The sequence below is a fragment of the Corvus moneduloides genome, chromosome 26 (assembly GCF_009650955.1).
Source record: "Corvus moneduloides isolate bCorMon1 chromosome 26, bCorMon1.pri, whole genome shotgun sequence".
In the NCBI taxonomy this organism is placed as follows: Eukaryota; Metazoa; Chordata; class Aves; order Passeriformes; family Corvidae; genus Corvus; species Corvus moneduloides.
This window is the reverse complement of record NC_045501.1, coordinates 3947733-3971632: the sequence shown is the minus strand read 5'-3', so window position 1 is coordinate 3971632 and position 23900 is coordinate 3947733. Positions and strand designations below refer to the sequence as shown.

At 50.9% G+C, this 23900-nt stretch overlaps 5 protein-coding genes across 6 annotated transcripts; 2 read left to right on the top strand and 3 right to left on the bottom strand.

Moving 5' to 3' along the window:
* LOC116456078 (gametocyte-specific factor 1-like) lies at window positions 1-8825 on the bottom strand. The gene is made up of 7 exons (XM_032134585.1): window positions 8591-8825; window positions 6439-6536; window positions 5009-5135; window positions 4278-4364; window positions 3530-3590; window positions 2607-2687; window positions 1-1785 (listed from the first exon to the last, which is right to left on the bottom strand). Exons 1-7 carry the CDS (start codon window positions 8610-8612, stop codon window positions 1734-1736), a joined length of 528 nt encoding a protein of 175 aa, XP_031990476.1. The 5' UTR covers window positions 8613-8825; the 3' UTR covers window positions 1-1733.
* Window positions 8826-12093: 3268 nt separating this feature from the next.
* Window positions 12094-13269, bottom strand: LOC116456057 (feather keratin 1-like). Its single transcript, XM_032134554.1, has 2 exons — window positions 13195-13269; window positions 12094-12845 (listed from the first exon to the last, which is right to left on the bottom strand). The coding sequence occupies exons 1-2, from the start codon at window positions 13252-13254 to the stop codon at window positions 12519-12521; spliced, it is 387 nt and encodes a 128-aa protein (XP_031990445.1). The 5' UTR covers window positions 13255-13269; the 3' UTR covers window positions 12094-12518.
* Window positions 13270-15130: 1861 nt separating this feature from the next.
* On the top strand, window positions 15131-22077 carry LOC116456053 (feather keratin 1-like). Of its 2 annotated transcripts, none has more exons than XM_032134551.1 (2): window positions 15131-15223; window positions 21333-22077. In XM_032134551.1, the coding sequence occupies exons 1-2, from the start codon at window positions 15146-15148 to the stop codon at window positions 21657-21659; spliced, it is 405 nt and encodes a 134-aa protein (XP_031990442.1). In that variant the 5' UTR covers window positions 15131-15145; the 3' UTR covers window positions 21660-22077. The 2 variants fall into 2 exon arrangements, with proteins under 2 accessions (XP_031990442.1, XP_031990443.1); XM_032134552.1 differs by lacking the exon at window positions 15131-15223 and adding an exon at window positions 20928-20965.
* LOC116456046 (feather keratin 1-like) lies at window positions 15552-16333 on the top strand. Its single transcript, XM_032134546.1, has one exon. It carries the CDS (start codon window positions 15598-15600, stop codon window positions 15901-15903), a length of 306 nt encoding a protein of 101 aa, XP_031990437.1. The 5' UTR covers window positions 15552-15597; the 3' UTR covers window positions 15904-16333.
* Window positions 18882-20950, bottom strand: LOC116435344 (feather keratin 1-like). The gene is made up of 3 exons (XM_032091629.1): window positions 20945-20950; window positions 19520-19639; window positions 18882-19208 (listed from the first exon to the last, which is right to left on the bottom strand). The coding sequence occupies exons 1-3, from the start codon at window positions 20948-20950 to the stop codon at window positions 18882-18884; spliced, it is 453 nt and encodes a 150-aa protein (XP_031947520.1).
* Window positions 22078-23900: the final 1823 nt, after the last annotated feature.

Genomic DNA, 23900 nt, shown 5'->3' with positions numbered 1-23900 from the left:
TAGGGCATTTACATCATTTTTATTCTAAACTGCCAACAAGAACCTTGACATAAATTGACAGAATTTTAAAAGAATCCTAATTTTGCACATTCCAGTCAACATGTATTACTTTCTAGTGGTAGTATACAGATGGTGGGAATCCAGTTTTTAGAGGACAATATGAAGGCATTAATCTCTTTCTAGACAACACCATGTCTGGCTTCTTAATTGTTTATGGTTGTGTATTTGGATCCCATTTTGTACTTTGCATGTTTAGAAATTTACTGCTTGATCTTAACATTTTCAGGCCTAAACACATATTTTTACTGATTTAAACCATTCCTACTCCCTTCCTCCCCTCCCCCAATACAGAACAGGTACCTGAGAGCTCTCAAACATGTTTTAAGCATTAGAAAACTGCAAAACTCTAATGGAAACTAGACGAGCACTTCAGTGTCCTCCTGAAACTTCCCCTGTTTGGAGTTGTGATTGCAGAGGATTCTCTGTTAAGGTCTGCCTGGGGAAGCCCCTCACACACAGGAGGCAAAGGTAAGGCCTAAGGTGACAAAGGCAAGGCTGAAGGTGTGAAGCTGCAAAAAGTTAAGGTCAGAATGCTCTCAAGACAGTCTCTGTAAATGACAACACAGTTTAAAACCCAACCTGAACATTCTCCACACTCTGAGTGGACAAACTCAGAGTCCAGTCAGACTCCAACAAGCTAGAAACAAAAAATGCATGCACAGAAAAAATACTTTTAAGTTTGGCTGCTCTAGATGATTTTAATCTCAGCCTCTTGACAGCCTGGAGAAACTCAGCACTTTGTGCTCTCCAGGCTGTAACAGGCCCTCAAACACAACTCCTGAAGCCTCAGTGGCAGGGAGTTTGCAGCAGCTCCCCAGCAAATAGCCAAAACTTCTCCCAAATGTCCAGCAGAAGTTCCATAATCCCTCCAGGCTTCCTGAGAACAAGATGCTTAAGGCATATGGTAGAAATTCCTGGAAGTAACTGTTGGGTGGTTCCTGACTTCTACTGAAATGGGACTGTAACAGTTTCTGCTATGCCAGGCCTGAACTCTCCCAAATCTGCCATTCCTGCAGGACATTCCCCTCCCATTCCTGCATCTGCTGTTCACAGTTAGCACTGACCATGAGCACCCAGCTCCCAAGGGGCACCTCCACATGCACACACTTGTTTTAAAGCATCAAGTGAAGGGACAAGATTCTGGGGGGTATTTTCAGCCCCCCAAACTGTTCTGTTTCCCACTGTCTCTTCTCTAATTAGAAACCTAATCAGACCCTGCTTCCCCTGCTTAAAATCCCTCCCTCAGTCCCCACTCCTTAAAAGCCTTCTGAAGGGTCTCTTGCTGTTTCCCAGTCTCTGGAGCACACAGAACAGCCTCACAATTCATCACCTGCCATTTGACAAGTTAAACAACAGAGTCTTGCCAATTCCTGTGTTTTTCCTGTTCACGGGGAGTTATCAGGATCCAGGGCTGGGCAGGGAAGGTTTCTGAGTCTGTAAATTTATCAGTCTATTTTTTCAAGAACAGTAACAAAATTCACCAAGTAAAGGTGAGGGTAACTTCTAAAACAACTGCTTGGGGGAAACATCTGGCAACCAAGGACAGTTCCACATATTCAAATGTTGCAAGAAACACATAATGCAACAAAAGCCAAGTGTAAAGGAGTCCTCCCATCAGGTCCAGAGCGTGTCTGTCATCTGCAGGAGCTCTCCTGTCCAAAACAGGGAGACACTCACTGCTGGGGCAAAACCAAGTTCCAGGGGGAGGAACTAATACTCCGAATTCTGAAAAGGAAAAGATATAATTTTTGCTTGAGATGGACAAAGATACAACAACTTCTCCCACTGCCCCAAGGGACAGTGGCCTCTGCAGAGGCAGCACTTGTCCCCTTGGCAACAAGGCCTGTCTACAACTAACATTTCAGTTTGGTTTGGCAGATTCAGCTCAACACTGTGGCAATTGCACAGTCCCTGTCTGTGCAGGAGCTGTGTCTGCAGTGCCCTGAGAGCACCAGGTTTAGTTGCTCCCAGTGGGAATCAGGACAGTCATTCCTCAAAGCATCTTCAAGCTGTTGCTTTGCTGCTAAAGACAAACAATAGTCTTTGATTTCAGCATTAGACGCTTTCCCATGGGGAGCTCCATCCCTCCCCCAGATGGAATTTGATGGCTTCTTCTCCCAGTGGTGCTGGTTTAAGGAGCCCATTTCACCCCAGCTCTGATTTAGCTGGGCCTGACAGTGAACAGAGCAGAAAGCAAAGAAACAATTTGGTTTAAGTCAGGGGGAGGATGTTGGGTGAAAGGGGTAATGGGGATGCTGTGGAAGGGCCTGGTTAGCAAGACCGAGCCAATGTGGCCAGGATGCAGCTCTGCCTAACCTGGGCCACAGGAATGGAGCAAGAAAAGAATAGAAGAGGCTTCAAAGGATGGACAAAGCGGATGATCTGAGCAGCAGATTCCCTCAGAAGCTGCTCTCAAGAAGCAAGTCCTCAATACAACCCCTCCTGTCCGTGCACTGGGAGCCACAAAGTGCTGCTGCAGCCAGAGATTTTAGGAGCTGTCCCCAGCTCTGGACTGACAGTGCCACAGCCCCATGCTCAGTACTCACGGTCCTGCAGACACGGTGTACGGGAAGGTCCCGGGGAGCCGCATCTCTGAGGGCAGGGAGTCGTTCCGGTGACTGATGGTGCTGGAATTAAATGACTTTGGTTACTTCTGGCAAATGCACTGGCTCACATTCATGCATTTTACTGCAGCAGGGCCCTGGGGGATGGTGCTGTGCCACCATGGTAGTGGTGGTGCTGAGGAGAGCTGGATGTGCTCTGAACACTAAAAGATCTTTTAAAGAGTCTTACAGGTGGAACCAGGCAGTGCTGCTGTCAGCCCCTGTGGAAGAGCTCACACAGAACTTGGAGCTGCCATGGGCAGGAGTGTTGCTGAACCCTGAATGAACCCATTAGATAAACCTTTAAAACACCTTGGGCAGCTCTGGTGGTGCCATCACATCCTGTAGCCAGCCCACAATCAGTGAAACCAGCCAGGGCAGCCCCTTCCAGTTCACAGCTGGGCACTGAGCTCCTCACTCCCCCTGCCCCAAACTGTGACCATAATTTGGAAGAGGCACAACGGGAGGATTCTGCTGACACAGGGCCCAACTCCAGCACATCTGCCATGCCCCAGGAGGCAGGAGCTCACAAGGGATCTCCCAAGGAGTCACAGGGATCACGAGGTGTGACCACCTTTCTCCCCTGCACGTTGTCCAGACATCCATCAGTCCCTGAACACAGGCCATGGGCAGGAAGAGCAGCCTGCCACAGGCATACAGGAGCAGTATCTGTGCTCCTGAGGGTTTCCTTCTCTGGTCCAGGCCACATGAGGAAGCAGGTCACACTGCACCAGCAGCATCTCTCTTCCCAGGGTTGTACAGCAGCAAAGGCAGCTCCTGTGCAGCCATCAAGGTGAGGCTGAGAGAAGGCTGCAATATTTGTTTAAACAAACACTGGTGTAAAGAATCAAACTTGCATTCCCTACCTGTTTATGGCAGAGTTGATCACGCCCCACACAAAAGGAGACTCAGATCCCTCCAGCACCTCTGTGAAAGAAAGCAGATGTTGTGGCTCAGAACTAAGAAACCCCAGAAACCACCATCAGATCAGTGGCTTAAATGGCTCCCCACTTCCAGAGGGCAGGGTTAGATGGGATACTGGGCAGGAATTCTCCCTGTGAGGGTGGGGAGGCCCTGGCACAGGGTGCCCAGAGAAGCTGGGGCTGCCCCTGGATCCCTGGAAGTGTCCAAGGTCAGGTTGGACAGGGCTGGGAGCCACCTGGGATAGTGGAAGGTGTCGCTGCCCATGGAATGAGATGAACTTTAAGGTTCTACCCAAGCCAAACCATTCAGGGATTCTGTAATTCTATGATCTGTATCTCTGTCATATTTTCACATGCTCAAGAGGGAGGAAAAGCTGACCTATGATGAATGTGTCTGCTCCACTGAGGAACATGTTTCCATTGCTGTCACTGCACATAAGGTACAAAAGCTCATATGGGATGAAGGGATGCTTGGAAATCTCTCCCCATCCTCATTCTGGCAGGCATTTTGGATTGTTCTCTATACCAAGCCAAGCCTGCTGGGGGGAGAGATCCATGTTCTTAGGAGCAAGCATAAGCAAAGTGTCTTACAAGGCAGCCCTGAGTGAACAGCACCCCTGGCCTCACACTGTCCCAAGAGGAGCTGGAGGACATGGCCAGGGAGAAGGCAGCAGATGGGGAAGTTCCTCACCTGTTTCCCAGTCTTCATCACATGGAGGTGCCTGCCATGTGCTCCCATTATTCAACTGCTCCTTCGGGGGCTCACAGGACCGGCTCACTTCAGGAAGAGAGAAAACACAGTGACCAGCAGTCCTTAAATCCCTTGAACACTTTGGCTCAAGCTGTAAAACATCTCTGGGCTTCAGAGGAAGCCCTGCCCGATGCAAACAGGTTGGGGACAGCTGAAATCCAGCAACTTCAAATTTGCCTTTTTCAATGAAAAAGAGAAGACTCTGCTCCCTGGAACTTTGAGCAGGAGTGAAGAGGAAACTTGCTGACATGGTTGCAGGCATCACTGCCTGTGCACCTCTACAGAAGAGAAAAAACTGTGTGCTCTGTGGTGTGCAAGAGTTAAAGGGAGATCAGCTCTGCAAGAGGAGTGGCCCATCCTTGTGGCCATTAATGCATCCCACCCCTCCTTCCAGAGGCACTTCCTGCATGGTGTTGGGTACAACCTTTCTATTCAACAAGCCCGGTAACAAAATATGTGCAAGGCCTACCCAGAGCACCTGCCATATTCTCAAGAAAATGCCCAATAAAGCCAAGCAAATGAGATCAAGTTTTCCTGAAGCTGTTGTGTCACACAAAACTACAGACAACATTTTGCCTCCCACTTTTGGGTTATTCCATGATCCATCCTCACGAGAGGAGACCTATGTCCCCAGGGTGCACTGACACCTGGGAGCACAGGGGTTCTCTTACCCACATCTTGCTCCATGAAGGCTTTGTCGTTGCACTTTGTGATGTGGTCACTGAGGTCAGCCTGAGGAACCAGGTGACGAGCGTTGAAGGGGCACGTGGCCAATTTCTTTGCAATTTCAGGGTTGCTCTAGACAAGGGAAAACCAAAATTATGTGCCACATCTCTCAAGTTCACTTATCTCTTGTTGATAAAAAGGCAAAAAACACTGGGATATTTGTGGTGTTGCTTTAAAAAATACAATAATAAACAAGAAATTGCAACGTATTGATCAGACAATCACTAAAAACAAAAGGGGAAATGAACTTCCAGACACAAATCACAGACACTGAGCCACCCTTGACTGAAGTGAAACAGACCCTCAGCAAACTCCCTACAGTTCCCTGTAGTGCTGCTGATACGACTGCATGGCTTAAAGCACAAATGAAACCATTTTCAAACCAATAGGGGAGAGACATCAGGCAAATCTAAACCCTTCAGATATATTTTAACTAAGTGGGCACAAAGGCAGAGAAATTCTGTAAACCTTTCAGCAGGACACCAGGACAAAACCAACATGCTTAAAGGTTTACTTACTAACACTGTTCACCCAGCTTACATGCACACTCCTACCAAAACGTGCAGGGGCTCAACACAGAAAATTTCAGCCCTCTTGAATATTTGGTACTTGCCACTTAGCTCTGGCCCCCACTTTCACTAGCTAATTAATATTTTTAAAGCTTCAGTTCCACCAAAATGAATTTATTGTACTGATGCCAGGACACACTGCCTACAACTGCATCTTAAGTGGAAGGCACAGCAATGCTGGACTGTTTTAAAAACACACTGGCAAACTTAAAAAGGGGACAATCAGGTTTTCAAAAGTCTCAGAAAAAACCCAAAGCTCAGAAGGTTTAAAGAAACCAAATCATGAGGGCAACAGTGGAGAAGAGAGGAAGTGTGTCCTATGAAATGACTTGTAATCAAATTCTTGATTAAAGATGGAGAGGGGAGTAAACCTCTCCCAAACATGCTGAGCCCAGGATGTGCAGTTTCTGCCAGATGCCCATTAAACAGCTGTTGGCAAAACAAAACTGCCCAGCCCTGCAGTTAAAGAATAAACTGCAACATCAAAGCACTTCTGCTCTGAGGGGCCCAGAGGGGTGCTCAGAACTCCAACAGAGTCCTCTCTTCAGCTGAAAGTGGAAAAATGAATCCGACCTCCCTGTGAGCTGCTGGAAGAGACTGGAGTCTCCTCCCTGAACTAACCAAGAAGGATCTCTGTCTCCTTCCAACAGAGCCACACCCATCTTGGGTGAATTCATGTGTGCCTGGAACTATTACTAAACAAATCACAAAGTTATATGAAATAAAGGCTAAACAGGGCTATTTGTCAGGAACACAGGGTGCACTTGCATGCACAGAGTCACTCAATCACTGCCTGTCCAGCTCACCTCCTTACACTTCACCAGGTGATAGGGAAACCGCCGTGCTCTGATCCGATGGTGTTTAACCAATGGGCACTGGATCAACCTCTCTGGATCCAACGTATCTGAGAGAACAGGAGAACAGAGAAAAGCACCTGGTTAGAAAGGCAAGAATCCCACAGTGCAATGGGGAAAAACCCCACATCACCACATCAGGGCTGTGGTCTGAGGGAGTTAAACCAGTTGCTCTTAGTTTGAAACCATTCATTAAGGCAGGCACCTGCTTTGCATAACCAAATTAATTAAACTTGAAGTTCTCATAACTGGGACATTACTTAAAACAGAGGAGAGTCAGTACCACTGAGTGTAATAACTCTTTAGGTTACCTTATTAGGGAGAAAACCACCCTTACTCCAAGGGAAAGCCAGCAGCACTTTCCAGCTCTCCTGGAGGAGGATCAATGGGATCCTGTCACACCCACCAGAGCCTTCAGAAGCTGAACCAAATCATTTTTCCATCAACAGCTTGTTTTGCTGGAGGCAGAACGTGAGGGAACTGAATTACACTCTGGAGGTAGCAGTGTGCCTAACATGGTGCATGAGACTCTAAATGAAGCTTTTAATCATGTAGTTATTTAGGAGCTGAGGCATTACTAAACCAGGAAAAACACTGAGGAACAAATATACTGAACAGTGAAGCGGTGTGAATCCATGCATACATAATATTTGTCTTTTAAAATATATTAAAATATAAATATTGATAAATATGCATATTCTCAGTGAGGATGAGAGGCAGCCAGGAGGAGACACAAGGCCCCACTACTGCCTGTGGGTCTGTCTGTGGGGTACACACCAGGGAGCCTGGACTGCTCCCATCCTTTCTGCTCAGCCACTCTTGTTGCCCAGGCTTTCAGCACTTTAGGATTTGATTAGACAGGAGTTAAACCAGGTCTAGGCACTGGCTGTTGCTGCCTCTGTTCTCCTCTCTCACATGTGTGGCTCCATCAGGCCCCAGGCTGGCAGTTGTTAAAATGCTGTTCCAGAAGTCCCAACGAGCAGAATTCATGCTGAAAGCCACTTGGAAAGAAAAAGGACAGGCAGGATCCTCTTTGCCATCTGGGCTGTGCAGTGCTGCTGCCTCTGAGCACCTCTCACCTCAACAGCCCAGGCAGGGCATTAGAGCAGCTGAAACCCACCTGGCTTTGCACTGTTCCAGCTGGCCCTTGAAGAGCAATCACAAGTGGTTTTGCCACCAAAACGCTGTGAAAAATAAAACTCTCTAACACTATAATTTTAGTATTAAAAAGCAGCATTACTTTATTTTGGCACTGGGTGCACGGGGGATGCTCCTCCTAACGACCCCTCCTCCCCCCGAGGAGGGTTTCTTATCCTTTAATGCATTCCAACTACGGGGTCTGGCCAAGATGTATCTTGAGATTTTATCAGGCACACAGTCTTTATTCTCACGGCTAAGTTACCCACTTGTGCACATTAATCACTGATATATGTAAATACAAGATTAAGCACTATCCGTTTAAGGAATTCACGAGACTAAACACTATTTGTTAGAGGTTTTTCCAAAAGCTTCTCTCTCTCGGAACTGGCTCCGCACAAGATCAAGTACGTTGCCAATGAAGGGAAGGGGACAGATGTCGAGCACCAGAGGAGGAGCAGAGCCCTCAGCACCAAACACCAACAGCACAGGAGCGGCTCGGGCAACCGAGAAGCTGCAATTTATATACGGCTGAAACCACCAAAGGCACCACAACAATGCCACGTGCAGGGAGATCCTTGTACCTGTCCCTGTCCACACTGCGTGGAAACGGATCCCAAAACCGCCTGGAGCGGCTGAGCCGGGAGACACGGGTGGAAGCCACGCTCGAACTAAACAAAGTCGCTTTATTCAGGTAAATCCTGCAGGCCGGACCCCACCCGCACCAGCTGCCCCTGTTGTGCCAACCTGGGCTCGAACCACCGAGAGAGGGCCCGCGGGGGCCCGCCCGGCTTCGGCACTGGGCACGGGGACTGACCCGGCCCGAGAGGGGACGGGGCCCGGCCCGAGGGGAGCAACAAACCCGGCCCGAGACGGAGCAGACCCCGATAGCGCGGGTCAGGCCCGGGCCCTGCCCGCAGCCGACGAGCGCTTTCCCCGTCTCTCCCCAACCAACCCCAAGCCTCACCCAAGTCCTCCTCGAACTCCATGGCGGCGCTGGGCCTGGGGTCGGGTGTGGGACTGGCTGAGCCGGGTCTGCTCCGGAGCGGGATATGGGGTGAGACCGGGCAAGGCCGGATCTGCCTCGGGGCCGGCTGTGGGATTGGGTGTGGGACTGGTCCACCACCGCCTCGGGGCCGGCTGTGGGGCCGGTCCGGGGCCGGCTGTGGGGTTGGCTGTGGGGCCGGTCCGCCTCCGCCCTTCCCGCCCAGCCGCGGTTGGCGGGCCAGAGCCGCGGGCGCGGCGCCATCGAGCGCGGCCGGGCCGGGCCCCTTAAACCACCCTGAGGTGCTGGGGAATGTTCTGCCGTGTGAAAAACGAGGTTCACTATTTGTAAAATTTTAAGAAAATTTTAATAAAAGGGACAATTAGGAGACAACAGCAAAAAAAAAAAAAAAAAAAAGTATTGCGGCCGGGTGCTTTGGCAGAGATCCAAAGGCACACCTGTACATCCCAAAGATCGTCTTTAAAAGTACATCGCTTATTGCATATTCATTATCATCATGCATAATTCATTAATTCTTTGGAGTTGCTAAGTATCATCCCATCAGCCTTATCCTTCTCCTTGGCTCCATTCCGTTTGTTTTCGGGTCTTCTCCTCTGATAAGATCTTCCAGGAATGTGAAGACTTTTCTCTGCCTATCTTTTCTAAATTGAATACCTAAGCAATAGGACATTCTATTTCATATAGTACATTACAGAACCTAGGTAAAGTTTTTTCTAGCATTAAGTAACATGCAAAAGCCAACATCACAATACATTTTATAACAGCCAAAATAAACCAATTTAGGTAGAACGAGCCAGACTTAGGCTCATTCTGGTGTTTGTGACTGGGCCTGCTGCAGGCTCAGGCGCTGGTTATGAACTGACCCCAGACAGAGAATCAGAATTGTCAAGTTTGGAAGAGACCTTTGAGATCATCGAGGTCATCCAGTCCAGCTGTCCTCCCACTGTGACCCTTAAACCCCTAAACCACATCACCCAGCGCCAGATCCTGACACCTCCTGAGCACCCCCAGGGGTGGTGACTCCACCACCTCCCTGGGCAGCCCCTTCCAATGCCTGACCACCCTGATCTAATCTGAATCTCTCCTGTCTCAGCTCAAGGCCGTTTCCCCTGGTCCTCTCACTGCAGGCACAGCAAAAGAGACTGACCCCGCCTCACCACAACTTTTCAGGGAGTCGTAGAGAGTGACAAAGTCCCCCGGAACCTCCTCTCCTGGCTAAACAAACCCCCCTCCCTCAGCCCTTCCTCATAATACAATTTATTTCAGCTGGAATGGAGTTGATTCCCTCAGTAATTTCCCAGTAGCTGTCACAGTGCTGTGCTTTGACTTTAGTATGGGAATGAGAGGAAAGATGTGTGCTAATGCCTTTACAAACAGTTTGATGGGTGTTAAGGTCTTTGAAATGGGTCTTCATGTCTCTGCAGACTTTGGGCAGCAGGTTCATTACCGGGCCCGGACAGCTTGGCTCGGAAACAGGCGAGGGTCTGCACGAGCTGAACCTCTGAGCTTTGGGGTAAAACAGTAGGTTCAAGGGGGATCTGTGGTAGGCGGCTCGGGAAGGCTGTACCTGCCTGGTGCCTCAGCCGACCGGGAAAGGAAGAGGGCAACGTGCGGCGGGAGTTGGGATAAAAGGGAGGCCGTGCCCTCAGAAACCTCGAGAGAGAAAAGCCCGCGGGCGTGTGCCCCAGTGGCCTCTCTCCCTTTATTCGAATAAAGTTCAAGGACTTCTCTGTCTCCTTTTTGGACATAAACCTCTGGCGTTTGTGATTTTCCTGACAGGAACATTGGTGATGTTGTCCACAAAAATTGCGTTCATTACCTGGTGTGTAACCAGCCAATAATTACACACTTGAGGGAGACATTGATTATTTATTTCAGAGTTGCACAAGCCTGGATGCTCGGTGGAATTCCACAGAACAAGCACACCAAACATCAGAACTTTTTATACGTTTTAGCAACAAAGTAATTAGTGTTCATTGGCTACACATAACATAGTTCTCTTACTAATTAGCATTCTATCTTCCATTGGTTAATGATTCTCTCGTTTCTCATGCTAATTAGTCCACATGCTCAGTCTTTCTCTTCCTTTGGGTCAGGGGGTTTCTTGGGTCAGTGGTCCGTGCATTGGTGGCCATGATCTGCCCCTGCCAGAATTACCTTTTACTGACTTGGAGCTGATTTCAACACAATTGCGGAGTTGGCTTTGTTGGTTTCTTCCTTACTTTGGGAGTTCTGCCAGATGTCCTTGAAGGCCGTAAATTCTGCATTCCTTGTGCCCGCTATCAGTGGTTCGTCCTCCTTCACAAGCTTTGTTAACCTCTCCCTAGGTATGAGATCAGTGAAGCCTGTCCAACTCTAAACCTTAGCAAGGCAATTCTAGGAACAAGTGGTCTTTCTAACACCTGGATGTCACTTACAGCTTGCTGGCTGCTCTCTGTTTCACAGACTGAATCTCTCTTTTTGTCGATTAGGCTTGAAAGTATACAAAGATCACACATCAAAGAACATCATTTCTTAAGAAAATTTTATATACGCCACATTTTGCAATAATAACACAGTGATGGTTTGGGTGCTCAGTTGTGTTTATCCTGTGTCTGGGGCTGTTTTAGCACCCCGGTGCACCAGAAGCCAGAGCAGGAGATCAAGAGGCTGCAGCCTCAGCAGAAGCTGCACCTCTGTAAGCTCCGGATGTCCCCCTGCACTGACTTGGAGAAGGAACTCAGCAAGGTGTTAGAAGACCCTGGACCAAAACTTGAACCAAGAGGTGTGTGTGAGCACATGTGGGGGGCAGGTGCCCAAGTCACAGGGACATCATTGCCTGGGGATTTCTTTGCACCAGCTTGAGCTCACCTGAAAGTTGCCTAATTTAATTCCAGCAGGTGATTGAAAACTTACTAGTGCTCTCTGGTAGCAGCAAGAGCAGAATCATCTTAAGGTACAAGAGATAGTGTACCTTAGAATCATAACTGTACATCAGGAGAACAGTGTAGGCTTCTCTTGAGTGGAAATATAAACAAAAGATTTTTTCAAGCACAGAGAAGCTTGTCTCTTCCTGTCCTGTCTGCAAAAAATATGTAAAAAACTGTTTCCAGAAGCCTAAGATGGACTAGATCTGTCAAAGGATTGTGTCTTCCTGCACACATGATCTGCAGTGGTGCTTTACTCATTTGCGAAGGCTGAAAAGGGCTCAGTACACTCTTCCATCCTTCCCTCTGGGAATAGTGAAGGCTCTCCATGTGCCCCATGCACCCCTAACCTTCCCAAACACCCTTCCTCCTGACTCTGTGTGTCTGGAGTGTCCAAGAGGCAGGGACCCTGCATGGAGAGTTAACAATCGTCATGTGAACAATCCCTGCACGAACATCCCTGAAATACCCTCCCAAAACCACCCCTGGTCAACACTGCTCTGCTTGGGCATCTTGGGATCATATCTGTAGGGGAAAGGATGACACAGAGATGTGGGCTTGGATGCAGAAGAACTTTAATGTGTCAAAAGAGATAAACAGGTCAATCCAAAAGAGGAATCCAGTGCAGGAAGCACCAGGAGCAGATGAGTTTGTGTCCCATGTCTGTGGCAGGGATCCCAGCAGAGATCTGCCTGATCCAGAGAGGGAGCAGGGCCAGCAGCTCCTCCCCAGGCTGGCTGAGTGCGGCTCACAGCCCAGGGAGCACAAGGCAACAAGGACACAGGAGGGAAAGGAGAGAGTGGCAGAGGGCACAGGCAGGGATGGGCCGTGCTTCCCGAGAGCCCAGGCTGGCCCTGTCCTTCTGCAAGGCATGGGCTGGGCTGGCTCAGTCCCTCAGGAAGCAACAAGCCGATGCTGTGTCCCCGGGGCGGTTCCACCCTCTGCATCCCTGGCTTCCTTCCCCAGGGCCATCGCCAGCAGCTTTAGCAGGGGAGGCCCCTCATGCCACAGAGGCCACTGCCCAAGCCTGAGAGGCCAAAGCCCCCGGAGCTGATGGGCACTCCCTGAGAGCTGAGGATGCTGCCAACAGCAGCCGAGGTGGAGGATCCCACCACGGTGTTCTGTGGGAAGGAGCTGAGGATGGGCCCGGGCAGGGTCACCACCACAGGAGAGGGTTCGATGACAACGGTGGAGTCCTGGCACTGCCGGACACAGGGCTCATTGCAGCTGTTGGCCAGTGGGGTGGGGCCGCAGGGCTGGCAGGGCCGGCACGGGGTGTAGCAGGACATGTCTTGGGGCTGCAGGTGCACCTGGCAGAGAGGACAGAGAGGACCAGAGTACAAGGAGTGTGTAAGGATCAACCTGTCACTCCACAATGGGGGACAAAAGGCATGAACAGGAGACAAGCCCTGGGGGCTGTATAGAGAGACCCACAGGCTTCTCCTTTTCCTCAGAAGAGCCCTGCCAAGAGCTACCAAGGAAGATCCCTGCCTGGCCCATAGCTCTGGAAGCACCTCAGACAAGCCACAGCTTTCCCCATGTCGCACCTTCTGCCCCCTTCCCATTCCCATGGCAAGAATCTATATAGGACAAAAAAGCATGCATGGCTGAGAAATCCCATGGGAGGAGGAGAAGGATGAGAAAAAGCTTCAGACTCACCTTGTTCTCAAGGAGATGGAGGCGAGACGAATGGATGAGAGAGTGAGGAGAAGGGCCCATTTTTATACTTCTCCTGCACTGCCCCAGGCCCACAGTCACTGCACAAGGACAGTAATTTTCCTACAGACTCACCTCAAAGCAAAACATTCTGCCCAATGGCACAGGTTTGTAGTTTGGATTCCATCTATGTTGCCATTTCATTTCCTCATTTCTGACATTCCCACTAAATTATGGAGGCTTCTATCATGTAGTGGAATGACAAGTCCAAGGATTTCTTGTGCAGGAACACATCGGTATGGGCAGGAATCAAGGCTCAAGTTGACCCATGTGGAGTTCTGTACTTCCTCACTGCCTGAGGGATGTGTTGGCTCTGGGACAGCACCTTCTCTTCCCCCTCTCTTCACCCCATGATGCACTTTGGCTGCACTCTTTGCACCGTGACGTAGAGGACACAGAAAATCCTGCCACACATTGTCAATTCTGAGAACACCCTGAGCTGTGGCAGTGCTGCCGAGCAGGTCAGGCTGAGGACAATGGCCTTTGGGCTGCCTGGAGCTGTGGGTCTGGGCACAGCCCAGTGCTTGAAGATGGTTTTCCAGGGCTAGGATGGAGCTGCCCTTGCTGAAGGGGAATTCAGCCCTGCCTGGGACAAAGCCTGCAGACATCACACCTTCCTGGCTTGGCCTCACACCAAAATTAGAGCCTGACTCACCATGGGTCAGGATAGTCTCTCTTTGGAAATTTGCCTACTGAAGGCATTCCCTTTCCCTCCTGGGTAGCGTCCCAGCTGCCTCCATGTCTGCAGGGCAGGGAAGTGCATCAGTCCTTGGTGTAGTTTGAAAGCCGGATTTGCATCCAGGGTGCTTCTGCTGCGCACATGTCCTTGAGCACTTCATGTTGGATTTCGTAGTGATTTTTTCTATCACCTTTCCAGATATCGAGGCAAGTCTGACTGGCCTGTTATTCCCTGACTCCTCTTTCATGCCCCTCTTGAAGACAAGACACTCACTGGCTTTCTTCCAGTTCTCAGGTGCATTCCATGGTTGCTGTGACTTTCAAAGGGAGTTGAGAAAGGCTTTGTACTGGAACCAGTGAACACATAACATCAATTCACAGACACTCATTTCAGACCAGTGTATTTGAATGTTCCCCCATCGGATTCTGTTCTGCTTGAGGAAGTCTTTTCTGTTCTAGATGTTCCAAGGAGCATCAGGAGCCTCAATTCCTGACAGCAATTCCTGATGGTAAAAACCAAGGACAGGAACCTTTGAGGATCTCCACCTTTCCTGTATCCCCTGCCCTCAGGGAAGCTGCCCTGTTGAATACTGGGGCTGCCTTTGGCCAAGGCTCCCTTTACTGATGACCTGTCTGGAGAAGACCTTCTTATTGCCCCTCCTTTGCCTGTTTCAACTCCAGGTGGGCTTTGGCTTTCCTAACGCCTGGCAAACATCCCCTCCAGAGCAAAGGGCATCAAGAGGAAGAGAGATGAAACATTGGCATGGCCTGGCTGCTTAGAGATGCTGCAGCTTGTGACCCTTGAAGAGAGCAGAGAGAGAGGGAAAAGACAGAAGCAAGTGAAATGTCCATAAAAAGCGCAGTATTTGGATGCTCTCTAACATGCGGTGCAAGACAGGGCCTCTTCCTGCAAGGGATATTGCAAAGAGTTGCTTTTCACTGCCCAAGACCAACATTCCCTGCCTTCGTGGGACCCTTCCAGCACTTGGGTGATGTGCCCCCACTGACATGACTCTGCCTGGGATATCCTTTGGCTTCTCATCACAGAACATGAAAGGATCCTGCAATGCAGGGCAGGAATGTCAGAAATGAGGAAATGAAATGGCAGCGTAGATGGAAACAAAGGTGAATCACTACCACTGTGTGGGGTATTTTCCTTTGAAGATGAGTCTGTTGAAAAATTACTGCCCTTGTGCAGGACTGTGGGCCTGGGGCAATGCAAGAGCTGTATAAAAGCAGGGTCTTCTCCGCACTCTCACATTCACTCCACTCACCTCCATCTCCTTGGAACAAGGCGAGTTTGAAGCCCATTCTTCATTTTCTCCTTCTTCTCTGCGATTTCTCTACACATACCTGTGACTTTGTCCCATGCGGGATCTTGGAGATGCTTTTTGTGAGGGGAGGAAAGGAGGGGGAGGTGTGTGACTGCTGGGTCTTAGCAGAAGTATTGCCCCAGCTTTGGGCTGGTTGGGGATGTCCCTGGGCTTGAGCTCTTGGTGGGGTTTGTGTGAGGGGAAGAGCCCATGTGCCTCCACAAACAGCCTCCAGCTCTTATTCCCAGCTCATGCCTTTGCTCCCTCATGGTGTGATGACAATTGGATCCTTACGCACTCCTTGTACTCTGGTCCTCTCTGCTCTCTCTGCCAGGTGCACCTGCAGCCCCAAGACATGTCCTGCTACACCCCGTGCCGGCCCTGCCAGCCCTGCGGCCCCACCCCGCTGGCCAACAGCTGCAATGAGCCCTGTGTCCGGCAGTGCCAGGACTCCACCGTCATCATCGAACCCTCTCCTGTGGTGGTGACCCTGCCTGGCCCCATCCTCAGCTCCTTCCCACAGAACACTGTGGTGGGATCCTCCACCTCGGCTGCTGTTGGCAGCATCCTCAGCTCTCAGGGAGTGCCCATCAGCTCCGGGGGCTTTGGCCTCTCAGGCTTGGGCAGTGGCCTCTGTGGCATGAGGGGTCTCCCCTGCTAAAGCTGCTGGCGATGGCCCTGGGGAAGGAAGCCAGGGATGCAGAGGGTGGAACCGCCCTGGGGACACAGCATCGGCTTGTTGCTTCCTGAGGGACTGAGCCAGCCCAGCCCATGCCTTGCAGAAGGACAGGGCCAGCCTGGGCTCTCGGGAAGCACGGCCCATCCCTGCCTGTGCCCTCTGCCACTCTCTCCTTTCCCTCCTGCGTCCTTGTTGCCTTGTGCTCCCCTGGGCTGTGAGCTGCACTCAGCCATCCTGGGGAGGAGCTGCTGGCCCTGCTCCCTCTCTGGATCAGGCAGATCTCTGCTGGGATCTCTGCCACAGACATGTGATAGAGATTCTTAGGTGACCCTGGTGCTGTCTGCACTGAGGCTTCCACTCAGAGTGACCTTGTTTGTTCTCTTTTGACTCATTAAATTTCTGTTGCATCCCAGCCCATGCCTCTGTGTCATCCTTTCCCTGTTATTGGTCTCCCAAGATTCCCAGGGAGAGAAGTGTTGCTCTGGAATGGTTCTGTGAGACAGATTCAGGAGAAGGTGTCTCAGTGCCTTTTAGGACAGGAGAGTTAAATGTGCTTTATCACAGTATTGCTGCTTTCTAACCTTCTCCATGTGTCTGTGTTACGACCCACTGCAGAAGGTGGGGGGTAACGCAGGTTCTTGCTAATACATCCCTTGAGATTGATTAGAGAGAACCAATACTGAATGCTCCGTGTTTGTAAGTTCACACATGGAGGGTTTATTGTAGAACAATGTGATTGCACAGGAAGACACGTCTGTAGCCATTTTGGTTATTATTCTCTATAGCAACACAACAACATGAAAGCACTGCAAGATGAAAATGCAACCACATCACCCAGGGACGTGCACAAGGCAAAATAAAGGAAGAGAGATAAAGGGCAAGCTTGTGAAGATCTCTGCAACCATAGGCCCTGTGATGAGACTTGGTTGCTGCGCAGTCTTGGTCAAAGTGGTTGCAGACTGGACCTGTCAGGTTGTGGGGGAAGTCTCAAAGAAGTGGTGCGGAAAAGTCCCTGGGAAAATCCACAGAACACAAAATCTATTGGGTTTCTATTGGGTTTATATTCACTCTGTTTCAGATATGCCCAGGTTCCTCCCCTGGAGCGGGGAGCTTCACAGTGCATCATGTAATGTTCAGGAGCCCTTGACACTTCTAAGACAACACAGCTCCCCATCACACCCAGCTCAGTTGCATTGCTTTTGGCCCAATATGGCTCATCAGCAGAGATGAACAGTCAGGCCACACACGAATGTCCTGGTGCTTCCCCTGCGGGAGGAGATGGACCCCCACAACCCAGTGGTCTGTGCAAGGGAGGGCAACTTAGAGTGACAGGAGGCACCAGCATCCACCTCCTATCTTGTTTGAAGCCCATCATTCACCCTCTGTCTTATTAGATCAGAGGTTGGCCATCCAAAGCTCACCTCCCCCAGTTCACCAAAGCACCCTGGTCTCCACAAATGGGGGAATGTTTTGAGTCATTATCCCTTAAGAGTTCAGTGTCTCACAGGTGGATAGAATGAACCAAACCTCTCCACTGACCCTGTCTACTCCAAGAATATTATCTCTCTGACCAAACCATTCTTGTCTTCATGCTCAGCAGTGCCTCTGCCTAAGTCAAATGGTCTGATCTCCTCCCAGCCACCCTGCAGTGAACTTGCGCCTCTTGGTCCTGGTGGTTCTTGCATTGCAGCCTGTGCCCAACACGGGGGATGGCAGCAGGCGAGTGCTGAGCAGAGCAGCATCATTGCTCCCACCCTTCTCCTGGTTCCACTCCTGCTCACACAGCCCAAGATGCTGGTGACAGCCCTCAGTGTCTGTGATCATCAGTGACACAGACAATGGCATTGGGTACACCCTCGTAGCACTTTCAGATGTGGTTTATTTGCCATAGGGGTATTCGGCCAAGGTGATGATCTTGGAGGTCTTTTCCAACCTTAATGATTTGTGACTCTCAGCAATGACACGAAGCTGAGGGGAGCAACAGCTACACTAGAGGGGAGGGTTTAAATCCAGAGGGATCTTGACAGACTTGAGGAATGGTCCCATGTGGAACATGGGAACTTCAACAAAGCCAAGTGCAAGGTCCTGCCACTGCTTTGGGCAATCCTGGAAATCAATAGGGACTGTGGGGTGCATGGATGGAGAGCTGCCCCGCAGAGTAGGGCTGCAAAAATGGTTACACAGATGCATCACCCCTGCTCTGAAGGGCAGCTGAAGCAGTTGAGGTTTTTCAGTCAGGAAAAGAGCAGGGTCTGGGGGACCTTATTGCAGCCTTTCAGTACATCAAGGGGTGGTGTAAGGAAGTTGGAGACAGACATTATATCAAGTGATTGGACAAGGGGCAGGAGTTATAAACTGGAATAGGCTAGCTGGAGCTGAGGTACCCATGCCCATGGCAGGAGGTTTGGACGAGATGATCTTTAACAATCTCTTCCAATCAAACCCATTCTATGATCCCATGATAACATGGGTCTGTGAGAAGGCAGACCATGGCACTGTGTCCTTCCCTTTCAGAAACCTTTCAGATCCGTGTGATCTCCTGGAGTCTGAAGGGAATCCAGTACCTCTGTCTGGTTAGTAACATATTCACTGCTGAGTACTTATGTCACAGTGTTGAGCTGAGAAAGGAAAAGAAAAAGAAGTGCAAACAAAGTGAATGTTTGTCCCTGGAATGTGTGGGGAAGCTCTATCCTCACCCAAAAAGGCAGAGAAACTGAGAACCGAGAGAGTCACTCAGTGCACACTGAGCACAGCCAATGCCAGCCTGTGTTGACAGCCAGTGCAAAACCAGTCCAACAACCCCCTCCCAGAAACACCCCAGGGCAGCCTCTCTGCCTTGGGAGAGGGTCTGCAGGGCAAAGGATGACACAAAGGCATGGGCTGGGATGCAGCAGAATTTAATGAGTCAAAAGAGGGAAAAGAGGGGGATCGAGGTGGAGGCTCCCGTGCAGGGAGCAGCTTTAGCAGGGGAAGCACCTCGTGCCACAGAGGCCACTGCCCAAGCCTGAGAGGCCAAAGCCCCCGGAGCTGATGGGCACTCCCTGAGAGCTGAGGATGCTGCCAACAGCAGCCGAGGTGGAGGATCCCACGGCGGTGTTCTGTGGGAAGGAGCTGAGGATGGGGCCAGGCAGGGTCACCACCACAGGAGAGGGTTCGATGACAACGGTGGAGTCCTGGCACTGCCGGACACAGGGCTCATTGCAGCTGTTGGCCAGCGGGGTGGGGCCGCAGGGCTGGCAGGGCCGGCACGGGGTGTAGCAGGACATGTCTTGGGGCTGCAGGTGCACCTGGCAGAGAGGACGCAGAGGAGCAGAGTACAAGGAGTGGGTGTGAAGCAGCCTTTCAGCCCACCATGAGGATGACCCTGTTTCTCTCAGTGCCAAAGACTCCCCAAATCATGACAAAGTCTATGGAGATCCCCACCTGACCAGTAGCTCAGGAGACACCTCAGCCAAGCCCCAGTGTCTGTCTCTGCCACACCTTCTGCCTCCTTCCCTCACCCATGGCAAGGAGCCCCAGTGCTCAGCTGAACACAAGTAATGTGCTTAGAAATGCATTTGGAGGAGGACAAGGAGGAGGAGAAATGCTCCAGACTCACCTTATTCCCAAGGAGCTGAAGACAGGAAGAGTGGATGAGAGAGTGAGGAGAAGGAGCTGCTTTTATATTGCTCCTGAACTGCCCCAGGCCCACAGTCACTGCACAGGGGCAACAATTTTCCTACAGACTCATCTCCCAAGCACAATATCCTCCCTAATGCCACAGGGCATGTTTTGGTTTCCATCAACGCTGCCTTTTCATTTCCTCCTTTCTGACATCCCCACTAGGTCATGGGGATCCCTTTCATGTTAAAGGATGAGAAGCCCAAGGATTTGACTTGCAAGAACACATGAGGAATGGTTGGACTCAATGATCTTAGAGGTCCTTGCCAATCCTCATGATTCTCTGAGTCAATAATTCCCTGATCATTGGCAGGAATCAAGTCTCAAGCAGAGCCCTGTGCCATTGGGCTTCTCAATATCCTGGGGGAGGTGCTGGGTGTCTGGACCATTCCTTGTTCCTCCCTCTCTCTCCTCACCTGTGATGTCCTTTGGCTGCACAATGTGGAGCCTGACCTGGGATGACACACAAGCACAGGCCACTTTTCCAATACGTGCTGTCAGTGCTGAGAACACGTGTGACATGTGAGAGAGCTGCCAAGCACCCTTTTCCCAGTGCCTGGATGGAGCTGCCCTTGCTGAAGGGGAATTCAGCCCTGCCTGGAACAAAGCCTGCAGACATCCCACCCTCCTGCCTTGGCCTCCCACCAAAAGGCTGACACACGGCCAACCCAATATTAGAGCGTGACTTGTCACTGGTAGGGAGAGTCTCTCCCTGGAAATTTGCCTACTGAAGGCATTCCCTTGTCCTGCCTTGGGCCTTGGCTTTGGTGAACCCAACCCTGGAATACTCAGACAGCCCAGCTAATGTTCTGCATCAGCAAAGGGCATCAGGACGAAGGGAGAGGAAAGCATTTCCGTGGAGAAGCAGTGGCCAGTGGGCATTGGAGTGAGGTGAGAGCGGGGAGAGAGCAGCAGGCAGGACGTGGTGCCAGGAGAGGAGGCTCTGGATGTTCTGCTGCTCTGTGCGGGGCAGGGCAGAGCTGGGCCTGTCCCCGCAGAAGCAGCTGCCAACAGTGGCAAGGCACTGCCCCCAGCCAACATCCCCTGCGTGCACGGGACCCTCTGGCACGGGGGGCACATCCTGTGCCTGCATGGACACGCTCTGACCCCGGGTATCCTCAGGCCTCGCATGGCACACGTGAAAGGAGCTGCAACACAGAGCAAGCACGTGAGAAATGAGGAAATGAAATGGCAGTGTTTATGGAAATCAAACCACAACGTGTGGCATTAGGGAGGATATTTTTCTTTGGAGGTGAATGTGTTGGAAAATTACTGCCCTTGTGCAGTGCCTGTGGGCCTGGGGCGGTGCAGGAGCAGTATAAAAGGGGCACCTTCTCCTCGCTCTCTCATCCACTCCTCTCACCTCCATCTCCTTGGGATCAAGGTGAGTCTGAAGCCCTTTCTTTTCTTGCTCCTTTGAGCTTTCTGATCCCCTTCTTTGCTTTAATCCCATGTGGGCTCTTGAGAACTGCTTGTCATGGGAGAGGGAAGGGGCAGAAGTTGTGCATGGAGAGAGGCTGGGTTTTGGCTGAAATGTCTCCTGAGTTGTGGCCCAGGTGTGGAAGTGTCTGGGCTTGGTCGCTCTTTGGGAGATTTTTGGGGGCTTGAGCAAAGAGTGAGGCTGTTGGGCCTGTCTGAGCAGCCTCCTGTGGTCTTCTCCTTCTCTTTGCTTTTCTTCATCATGGTGTGCCAACAGACTGCTCTGACATAGCCCTTCCTTGTACTCTGCTCCTCAATGTCCTGTCTGCCAGGTGCACCTGCAGCCCCAAGACATGTCCTGCTTCACCCCGTGCCGGCCCTGCCAGCCCTGCGGCCCCACCCCGCTGGCCAACAGCTGCAATGAGCCCTGTATCCGGCAGTGCCAGGACTCCACCGTTGTCATCGAACCCTCTCCTGTGGTGGTGACCCTGCCTGGCCCCATCCTCAGCTCCTTCCCACAGAACACCGTGGTGGGATCCTCCACCTCGGCTGCTGTTGGCAGCATCCTCAGCTCTCAGGGAGTGCCCATCAGCTCCGGGGGCTTTGGCCTCTCAGGCTTGGGCAGTGGCCTCTGTGGCATGAGGGGCCTCCCCTGCTAAAGCTGCTGTCGATGGCCCTGGGGAAGGAAGCCAGGGATGCAGAGGGTGGAACCGCCCTGGGGACGCAGCATCGGCTTGTTGCTTCCTGAGTGACTGAGCCAGCCCAGCCCATGCCTTGCAGAAGGACAGGGCCAACCTGGGCTCTCGGGAAGCACGGCCCATCCCTGCCTGTGCCCTCTGCCACTCTCTCCTTTCCCTCCTGTGTCCTTGTTGCCTTGTGCTCCCCTGGGCTGTGAGCCGCACTCAGCCAGCCTGGGGAGGAGCTGCTGGCTCCACCGCCTGTGTGGGCACCTGCTTGGAAAGCACCCCTTGGAAAACAATGGACTGTTGTTTGCCCCTGGTGCTCTCTGCATTGACATCTCAGCTTGGATTGACCTAATTTTCCTGTTTAGACTCATTAAAGTTCTTGTGCATTGCAGCCCATGTCTTTCTCTCATTTATTCCCCTGAAGATCCTCTCCCAACATGCCCAGAAAGAGAGATGTTGCTCAGGGCTGGTTGTGGGAGGGCCTTGTGGCGGGATGATTTTGCACAGGGTGTTAAGAAAGGCTCAATTTAAATATCCTTAGTCATGCAATGGGTAACTCTGTTTTTTAATTTTCTCTACTGACTTGGGGCTGGAGAGCATGGCTGGATGCTCTTCAATGATCATAATGACAAGAGAGATGATTTTTGGTCTCCCCATAAGCTTTCTCTTCCCTACACTCAGCAAGCCCTGGGCCTTCAGTGTCTCCTCTCCAGCCAAGTGCTCCAACCTCCTCACTGTCCTGGCCACCTTACACCAAACTCGCTGCACTTGGTCCAGGTGGTTCTTGCATTGCAGCCTGTGCCCAACACCGGGGATGGCAGCAGGCGAGTGCTGAGCAGCACGACATCGTCGCTCCCACCCTTCTCCTGGTTCCACTCCTGCTCACACAGCCCAGGATGGTGGTGACAGCCCTCAGTGTCAGGGAGAGCAAGAGAGAGAGAGAGAGAGAGAGAGAGAGAGACTTTTTGGTTGAAATAGATTTAAGAACGAAAGGGCCAAAAAGAGAAAACCCAGGAAAGGCGACATTTAAGGAAGTTGGAGACACATTATATCAAGGCCTGCAGTGATTGGAGACGGAGCAAGATATTCAATGTGAAATAGGGTAGATGTAGAAGGCACAAAAGATAGAAATTTATGATGATGAGTGTGGTGAGGCACTGGAAAATATTACTTATAGAATGATGTGGTGCCCCATCCTGGGAAGGATCCAAGGTCAGGCTTAAAGGACTTTTGATTAAGCTAATGTAGTGACAGATATCCCTGTCCATGGAAAGGGGTTGGACTAGATGACCTTTACTGGATTCTTCCAGCTCCTGAAGAATGTGTAATATGTCAAGATTATCTCAATTCAGGATCATCTCTGATGTCAGCTAGTTCTGGTTCCAGCCAGGACAGGGTCAATTTTTGCAGCAGCCAGGAGAGGGCACGGCCAGGACTTGGAGGTATTTCTATACCACTTCAGATCATTGCTGGGGCCGGGAGAGGGAAGGGAGTCTCTTCAGGAAGGAAGGGCTCTCTTGGGGTCGGGGCAGTTGTGGCTGCAGTTGGGTTGGGAGCTCCACGGTCACATTTTGGCATGTGATTCACTCTCTCTCTTGTACACTTTTGTTATTAATATTGCTGTGATTATAGTTCATTTTCTTATCTCATTGCTGCTTCCAGTAAAGTGTACCTATCTCAGCCTGTGATCTTTGCTTTTTGTGCCTCCAATTCTCCTCTCCTGCCCTCCACAGTGGAGAAGGAAGGGAAGGGAACAGAGCAGCACGTGGTTGGATTTGGAGCACTAAAGTGGAGAATACCACTGTTAAACCAGGACAAAGATCTTTCTCTACTTGCCAGCCTAATCAGCAAGAAAGGGGATCTAATGATTGGAACAGGCAGTGGCTGCCTCCCCTAGTCAAGGATATCTGGGAACTAACAAGGCTTAAAGATGTAGCTGTCCTGGTTTGGCCCAGGTAAGCAGGAGGGGGCATGGGCAAGACTCATGTGAATTGAAACCAGCCCATGTTGGTACCTGGACGCGGTGGAGGGGGGAGAGGAAGAGGGACCCTCTGGCTTCCAGGAAGAAGGGTGTTCCTTCCATTGGGAAAAAGCCTGGGGGATGAAACCATCTGGACTTGTTTAACTTTCCTGTAGATATTTTCTTTGTCTTACACCTTTTGTTTTTAATATTGTGGCAGTTACTGTTTGTTTTCTTATCTCATTGCTGTTTCC

Bases quoted from the DNA above. Each gene is read 5' to 3' on its own strand.
- LOC116456046 (XM_032134546.1), top strand. From the start codon at position 15,598: ATGTCCTGCTACACCCCGTGCCGGCCCTGCCAGCCCTGCGGCCCCACC.
- LOC116456053 (XM_032134551.1), top strand. From the start codon at position 15,146: ATGCAAGAGCTGTATAAAAGCAGGGTCTTCTCCGCACTCTCACATTCA. The intron at 15,224-21,332 runs GCGAGTTTGAAG...CCTGTCTGCCAG, and splicing joins CTCCATCTCCTTGGAACAAG to GTGCACCTGCAGCCCCAAGA.
- LOC116456057 (XM_032134554.1), bottom strand. From the start codon at position 13,254: ATGGGCCCTTCTCCTCACTCTCTCATCCATTCGTCTCGCCTCCATCTC. The intron at 12,846-13,194 runs GTGAGTCTGAAG...CCTCTCTGCCAG, and splicing joins TCCATCTCCTTGAGAACAAG to GTGCACCTGCAGCCCCAAGA.
- LOC116435344 (XM_032091629.1), bottom strand. The intron at 19,209-19,519 runs GTGAGTCTGGAG...CCTCTCTGCCAG, and splicing joins TTCAGCTCCTTGGGAATAAG to GTGCACCTGCAGCCCCAAGA.
- LOC116456078 (XM_032134585.1), bottom strand. From the start codon at position 8,612: ATGGAGTTCGAGGAGGACTTGG. The intron at 5,136-6,438 runs GTGAGCTGGACA...TCCCTTGTCTAG, and splicing joins ACCTGGTGAAGTGTAAGGAG to AGCAACCCTGAAATTGCAAA. The intron at 2,688-3,529 runs GTAGGGAATGCA...ATTTAATTCCAG, and splicing joins ATCAACTCTGCCATAAACAG to CACCATCAGTCACCGGAACG.